The following is an 8,363-nucleotide window of genomic DNA, read 5'->3' as shown; positions in this document are numbered from 1 at the left end:
AAAAAAAAAAAAAAAAAAGAAAAGTTACAGATAAATTACAATTTTTTGAATACCAGAATGAGGACTTCTGAAAATATAATCCTTTATAAAAGCAAGGAGAATACTAGCAAATTGCCAAATTGGCAAGAGAGGATTCTGGAAAGAATGCAGAGTGGGAAGCAACCACTAGGAATTTGGCTTCCTACCTAGACAAAAATTGCACTATCAGAACCTGTCCAATATAATTATTATGAGACTCTAGAGTCTATTGATGCTTTACAACATCCAGAGGAAGGCAAGAGTGGTAAATATCAGTTAATTTTGGTCCATTTCAGCTCTTAGCACAGTAGCAGCTACTCATCCCACAACAATGAGTCACATGACAGACATTTGTGCACACGTTTTTGGTGTAGCTTGCAAACAGCTTGTTGAAGCCAAGGCAGGCAAAAGGGATCTGTCTTTCAACTATGGGAGAATCTGTGCTCTAATCACTGATTGTTACTTCTGATCACAAAAGTGCAAACAAAGGGATCCTCTGTGATCAGAAAATGTGCTTGCACCAGCCATTGTTGTGTGCCCCTCCCTTCTTGCAAGCCTCCCCCCCACCCTTTGGCTGAAGTAATTTCCAGAAAATTTAAAGGGATAGTGACTTTTTCACTTTTCCCTTTCATTTTTTTTTTTTTGCTTGTTCCCCTCTTGAGATCTAGATATTAAATTCCTTATATATTCAAAAATAACTGCATATATGAGGAAAATTAGAAAGTGAGCACACATGCCCAGGGAGGAGCTCAGAAAAAACCTGAGAAGACCTTCACTTTATACCTAATGCTGATCTTTGGCACAGAAGATCAGCATGTAAAGAATGAATGATCTTTGGCACAGAAATAGCTTATAATAATTTTTTAAAAACAAAAACATGTACCAAAAAATATTCTCCCCTGGGGAAAGGGGAGAATATTCTTTCTAGAGTAACTGCCTTATTAGATTCAAAGTCTAATTTTCAACAAAAATTTGCAAGGAACAGAAATCTACAAAGGAACAGAAAAGTATAATGCATTCAAAGAAAAAAAAATGAATAAAAACTATCCCTGAAAACAAAGATCTGACTTAGGATCTACTAGACAAAGACTTTAAAAACAAATTATCTTTAAAATGCTCAAAGAACTAAAGTAAGATGTGGAGAAAGTCAAGAAAACAATGTATGAACAGAATGAAAATAGCAAGAAGTGACAGAAAACCTAAGAAGAAACCAAAAAGAAATTCTAGAGCTGAAAATACAATAATTGAAATAAAAAATTCGCTACAGGGATTCAAAGGCTGATTTGAGAAAGCAAAGCAGAAGAAAGAATAAAAAAATGTGAAGATAAGTTGATGGAAATTACTGAGCCTGGAAACAGAAAGAAAAACGACTGAAGAACTATGAACAGAGCCTACGGAGCCCATGGAACAGAGCCCAAGGGACCTCTGTTGGTATGAACAGACCATTGTGGGCGTGTCAGAATAGTTTTTCTTCTAAAAACTATTTGAAGAAATAATGACTGAAAACTTCCCAAATTTGATGAATATAAACATGTAAGAAGCTTAAAAACTCCATGTAAGATGAACTTAAACACACCTACAAAGAGACACAAATTAAATTTTCAGAAGACAAAGAGTCTCATTCTGTTGCCCAGGCTAGAGTGTGATGGTGTCATAGCTCATAGCAAACTTGAACTCCTGGGTTCAGGCAATTCTCCTGCTTCAGTCTCCCAAGCAGCTGGGGCAGCTACTTTTAGTAGAGACAGGGTCTTGCTCTTGCTCAGGCTAGTCTCAAACTCCTGAGCTCAAGCAATCTACCCATCCAACCCTCCCAGAGTGCTAGGATTATAGGCATAAGCCACCGCACTCAGACTATCTTGAAAGCAGCAAGAGATATGCAACTCTTCCCTGATATGATTAACAGACTATTTCTCACCAGAAACTGTGAAGCCCAGAAAGCAGTGGACCAATATACTTAATGTGCTAAAAGAAAAAAAAAAAATCTGTCAACCAAGAATTCTATATTCAGCAAAATTATTCCTCAAAAGTAAGGGAAATTGGGTGGTGCCTGTGGCTCAAAGAAATAGGGCACTGGCCCCATATGCTAGAGGTGGCAGGTTCAAATCCAGCCCCAGCAAAAAACTGCAAAAAAAAAGTAAGGGAAATTAAGACATATTCAAATAAACAAAAGCTGAAAGAATTTGTTACTGCTAAATGTCTCCTTTAAGAAATGCTAAAGGGACCAGATACAGTAACTCACACCTGTAATTCTAGCACTTTGGGAGACTGAAGCAGGAGGATTGCTTGTGACCTGAAATTTGAGATTAGTCTGAGCAAGAGCAAGACCCTGTCTGTACAAAAAATAGAAAAATTAGCCGGTGTGGTGGTATGCTTCTGTAGTCCCAGCTACCTAGGAGGCTGAGGCAGGAGGATTAAGTCTAGGAATCTGAGGTTGCTATGATGAAGCCACTGCACTCCAGCCTCAGTGACAGAATGAGATCTTTTTTTAAAAGGGTAAAGAAAAGTCCTGCAGGGTGTAATGAAAGGACTTTAGACAGTAACCTGAATCCAGATGAAGAAATAAAGATTACAATAAAGGTAAAGACATGTGGCTCTGTGCCTGTAGCACAGTGGTTACTGCGCCAGCCAATTGCACCAAGGCTGGTGGGTTTGAGCCCATCCTGAGCCAGCTAACCAACAATGAGAACTACAACAAAAAAATAGCTGGGTGCTATTGTGTGTGCCTGTAGTCCTAGCTACTTGGGAGGCAGAGGCAAGAGAATCGTTTGAGCCCAAGAATTTGAGTTTGCTGGGAATTATGATGCTGCAGCATTCTACTAAGGGTGACATAGTGAGACTCAGTCTCAAAAAAAATAGCCAGGTGGTCTCTGGGTGAACGCCCCAGTGGTCAGGACTGTGGCGGCAGCCTCATGGGGCCTTCTCCTCCCCTTTCCATTGACAACCGCCCCAACAGCTCTTCCCGCCCTTGTTGCAGTGGCTGTGCAGACCATGGTGTGGTCCCTACAAATGTGCTCCAGAGCTTGGGAGGATCTCGTACACTGAGTCCCTCCAAGGAGTGGGAAGGGCGAAGTCTTTTGAAGGCTCTTATCAAGAAATCCGTGCTGTGGTGAGTATCCTTCAGTCAGTCTCCAGGTCCTACCTTAGAAAGGAAGCTTGTGCACCAATCTTTGACCTGACCTCCTGTCTCCGCCTCAGTGGGGAGCAAGTCCACATCCTGGGCTGTGAAGTGAGTGAGGAAGAGTTTCATGAAGGTTTCAACTCAACTGTCTGGTTTACCATGACCTCTTCAGAGACCCTCTTAACTGGTCAAAAACTAAGGAGGCCCTTCCTAGGGGATCATGGGGAGCCTTGACAGCCATGTGCAGAAGGACAGATCCTGGTCCTGTCACCATTGCTCTTGATTCACTCAGTTGGCTTTTGCTTCACCTTCCCTGTACCACACTCTGCCAGACCCTGCATGCCCTGAGCCATCAGAACTCCTGCCCTGGTGACAGCTCCTCAGTGCGGCAGGTATATGTGCTGGGCTTGCTACATGAAGAGCTTCATGGCCCAGGCCCCCTGGGAGCATTGAGCAGCCTTGCTCAGACTGAGGTGACCCTTGAGGGTACAGTGGGCCAGGCTTCAGCCCACACCTTCTGTCAGAGGCCTCAGCAGTGCCCAACTCACCAGACTAACTGGTTCTCCATCTTTCCAGACTTCAGCCTGGATGTCCAAGAGGGACCATCTGTAGAATCTCAGCCCCACCCAGATCCTCATACATCCCTGATGGACCCCATGACTCATTTGACCTTTAACCTTCACCAAAGGTTAAAGGAAACCAAAGATAGCCTGACTCTGCCCTTCCAGTTCAGCTCTGAAAAACCACAGGCTCTACTGCACCCTGGGCAAGGCCAGGCTACCAGCCACATCTTCTATGAGCCAGATGCCTATGATGACCTAGACCAAGAAGACCCAGATGATGACCTAGATATTTGACTGGCCAGATTAAGTAAACTCTGATTGGTGGGGGAGGGGGAAGATCTTGAGCCTAGAGCTGTTTTTCATGTTGTTTGTGTTGCCCCACCTTTAATCCTTGTGTCTATGGAGGCTGTGCCCCCTATCCCAGGAAGGAGCTTGAGATAGTACAAAGAAAGATGAGAGCATAGGGTAAAGTGAGAGTGGAACACCCCCTCATGCCTAATAAAATCTTTTTTATAACAACAACAAAAAAAAAATAGTCAGGCATTGTGGCAGGCACCTGTAGTCCCAGCTACTTGGGAATTTGAGGCAAGAGAATCACCTAAGCCCTAGAGTTTGAGGTTGCTATGACCTCAGAGTGCTGTGTTGCCATAGCACTCTACCGAGGGTGACATAGTGAGTGAGACTCTGAAGATGGTGGTCTTCCCCTCTTTCTTGAATTTCTGTTCCTTACATGCTGAGTGATGGGATTTCTCCTGTAAAAAATGTGTGGCTGCACTTTTTCTCCACTTTCCTTATCTAGTCAGTAAAGGATGTTGCTGTTCACAACTACAACCTCCATCAACCAGAAGAATAAATTTTTCCATCATTTGTAGGATTTCCTTGTAAATCTGTAACATCCACAGTACTGATTATCTCTGTCCAGGCTTCCCATGAACTTTGTGTATTTTAAAATAACTTAATTTTTCAAATTGAACAGGCTGTTTTTTCCTATAACCAGTGACCAGTTGTGTTTCGGGGCCAAAGAATGTACTCAGAATTGTCACTAACCTCTTGTCATGGAATGAGAACCACACCAAAAAAGTGTCAGATGTCTTCCAATGTTGAAGGAGAACAGGAAGATCATTATGTTGGTCAAAGTCCAACATAGGATCAGAAAAGGTTAAAGTTAAATGAGGCCATAAAAATGGGGCCCTAATCTGAGAGAACTGGTGTCCTTGTAACAAGAGGAAGAAATCTCTTTTTCTCTTTCTCCCCTCCCCCCATGCATGCACAAAGTGAAGAAAGGCTATGTGAACACACACAGAGAAGGTGGTCATCTGCACACCAGGATGAAAATCTTTACCAGAACCTGTCCATACTGGCTCTAGAACTTTAAGAAAATAAATTCTGTTGTTTAAGCCACAGTCTACGGTACTTTGTTATGGCATCCCTGGCTAAGTAACAGAGGGCTGAACAGCAGTTTTGAATTGTCAAAAGAATCTTAAGGCTTACCAGGCACGGTAGCTCACACCTGTAATCCCAGCACTCCAGGAGGCCAAGGCTGGTGGATTACTTGAACTCAGGAGTTTGAGATCGGCCTGAGCAAGAATAAGACCCTGTCTCTACTAAAAATAAAAAAATTAGCTAGGTATGGTGGTGCAGGCCTGTAGTCCCAGATACTCAGGAGGCTGAGGCAAGGGGATCCCTTGAGCTCAAGAATTTGAAGTTACTGTGAGCTATGATGCCATGGCACTCCACCAGGGCAACAGAGTGCGACTCTGTCTAAGAGGAAAACAATCATAAAACATGAAGTCAAATGAGATTATCCAGGCTAAAGAACAGAAAGGAAAAATAATGAAGGAAATGAACAGAACCTCAGACACCTATGAGACACATTAAATGTACCAACATACACATAAATAGGAGCTTCATAACAGAGAGGAGAGAGTTAGGAACAGAAATAATATTTATAGAAATAATTGTCAAAAACTTATCATTTTGCTGAGAATGACTAATCTACACATCCAAGAAGCTCAATGACCTCCACATAAGATAAACTCAGAGATACACATTCAGATGTATCATCGTCAAAGTGTTAAAACACAGAGAGAATCTTGAAAGCAGCAAGAGAGAAGCAACTCAAGGGATCCTTAATAGCTGACTTCTCATTAAAAACCATTTCAGCCATGGTGGAATGAAATATTAAAATGACGAAAGAAAAAGACTCTTAACATATATATATATATATACATGAATATATACTCATATACATACAGAGAAACTACCTTCCAAAATGAGGGAGAAATAAAGACATTTCTAGATAAACAAATGAGAGAATTTTACAGCAAACCTACCTTATAAAAAACACTGAAAAGAATCTTTTGGGCTAAAATGAAAAAACACTAGAGATTGTGGCAGGCACCTGTAGTCTCAGCTACTGGGAGACTGAGGCAAGAGAATCGCTTAAGCCCAGGAGTTTGAGGTAACTGTGAACTATGATGCCACAGTACTCTACCAAGGGCGACATAGTGAGACTCTGTCTCAAAAACAAACAACAACAAAAGAATTACAGAGTAAACTGAAACCACACACAGAAAAATGCAGATGTTCTTCAACTAATGATGAGATTACATGCCAATAAATTCATCCTAAATTGAAAATACCATGTCAAAAATGCATTTAATACTCAGATAAACCAATTTTATTTTATTTTTTATTTTTTTTGTAGAGACAGAGTCTCACTTTGTCACCCTTAGTAGAGTGCCATGGCGTCACAGTTCACAGCAACCTCCAACTCCTGGGCTTAGGCGATTCTCCTGCCTCAGTCTCCTGAGTATCTGGGAGATAAACCAATTTTAAACTCAAAAATTGCAAGTCAAACAATTGTCTGTTGTAGACCATCTGTACATAGCACTATTGTAGTGGAAGTAGACAAAAAATAGGGAAAGAAATTATACTCAGTAGTCTGTCTTATACGCCCTCTAATACTCATCCTTGTCTCCTAAGCAGAAAAATCAAGTAAGAGCAGCTTGAAAAGATAAATTTTTTTCTTTAAAGAATAAATAAGTGCCAAAATAAACTATACAGAGAATAACGTTCACTAGATCAATAAAAAGAGTATTTTAAAATTTCAAATAATCCAAAAGAAGGCAAGAAAGAGAAAAAGTGGTATGAAAAATAGAACAAACGGAAAACAAATAATAAAATAGTAGACCTAAGTCTGAACATATCAATAATTACATTAAATGTTAATAGTATAACACACTAATAAAAAGACAGAGATTGTAGAAGAATTTTTTAAAAATTAAGAACCAACTATATGCTGTGTACAAGAAATCTACCTTAAATGTAACAGTATATAGGTAGATAAAAGGAAAATAAAATGATACAACATGCAAATAATAATCAAAAGAAAGCTGATGTGTCTATGACAATATTAGCCAAAGTAGACTTCAGAGAGAGGAAAATTATCAGGGATAAAGACAGGCATTGCATAATGTTAAAAGGATCAAATCATCAAGAAATTATAACAGTCCTAAATACATATGCATGTAACAACAGACCTTCAAAATAAATGAAGCAAAGACTGATAGAAATGAAAGAAAAAATGAACAACTCTCTAATTATTGTTGGATTATTATTGTTGGGTATTATTTAATACCCATCTCTCAGTAATCATGGGAAGAAGTCGGCAAGGATCTGGAAAAGCTGAACAACCTTATCAACCAATTGGATTTAACTGACCCCTGTAGAACATTCCATCCATCAACAGGAAAATACACTTGTGCACCAATATGGGCCATATCCTGGATCATAACACAAACCTTAACAAATTTAAAAGAACTGAAATCATATGAAGCAAACTTTCTGACTAGATGGCATTCAAGGAGAATCAATAACAGAAAGATAACTGGAAATTTTCCAAATACTTGGAAATTAAATGATTTTAAATAATTATTCAGAATAATTCACAGGTCAAAGATGTTTCAAGGTAAAGTAGAAAATGCTTTGAGTAAACTCAAAATGAAAATATATCCTAGCATGCTGGGAGGCCAAGGCCAGTAGATTGCATAGACTCAAGACCAACCTGAGCCAAGTGCGAGACCCCATCTCTAAAAAATAGCTGGGGTTGTGGCAGGCAACTGTAGTCCCAGCTACTTGGGAGGCTGAGACAAGAGAATTGCTTAAGCCCAAGAGTCTGAGGTTGCTGTGAGCTATGACGCTACGGCACTCTACCGAGGGCGACAAAGTGAGACTGCCTCAAAAAAAATAAAGTAAAATAAAAATGAAAATATATCATATAAAAATTGACAGGATGCAGCTAGAGCATGCTGAGGAGGAAATTTTATACTATTTAAGTGTATTTATAAGAAAGGAAGAAAGATCCCAATTCAACAGTCAAAACTTCTACCTAAGAAATTAGAAAAATAAGAACTAATAAGCCCAAAGCAAGCAAAGAAAGGAAATAATGAAAACACAGGCATAAATTAGTGAAATTCAACACAGAAAAACAAGAGAGAAAAATTAAGAAACCAAAAGCTAGTTCTTTGGCTTAGCACCTGTAGCTCAGTGAGTAGGGCGCCAGCCACATACACTGAGGCTGGCAGGTTCGAGCTGGCCTAAGCCTGCTAAAAACAACGACACCTGCAATCAAAAAATAGCCAGGCATTGTGGTGGGTGCCTGA

General features: G+C 40.0%; 1 protein-coding gene across 1 annotated transcript; it reads left to right on the top strand.

Annotated features, from left to right (window-relative positions):
- The first annotated feature begins 2,927 nt into the window (after nt 1–2,927).
- Nucleotides 2,928–3,993, top strand: LOC100948922 (elongator complex protein 5-like). The gene is given in 3 exon segments (XM_012804665.1): nt 2,928–3,124; nt 3,214–3,275; nt 3,278–3,993. Coding segments are annotated over 3 exon segments (975 nt in total).
- The last annotated feature ends 4,370 nt before the right edge of the window (nt 3,994–8,363 follow it).

This window comes from Otolemur garnettii, unplaced genomic scaffold, assembly GCF_000181295.1.
Source record: "Otolemur garnettii isolate 467f Iridium unplaced genomic scaffold, OtoGar3 scaffold00031, whole genome shotgun sequence".
In the NCBI taxonomy this organism is placed as follows: domain Eukaryota; kingdom Metazoa; phylum Chordata; class Mammalia; order Primates; family Galagidae; genus Otolemur; species Otolemur garnettii.
Note: the sequence above shows the minus strand (reverse complement) of the source record. Positions and strands in the feature narration are given on the sequence as shown.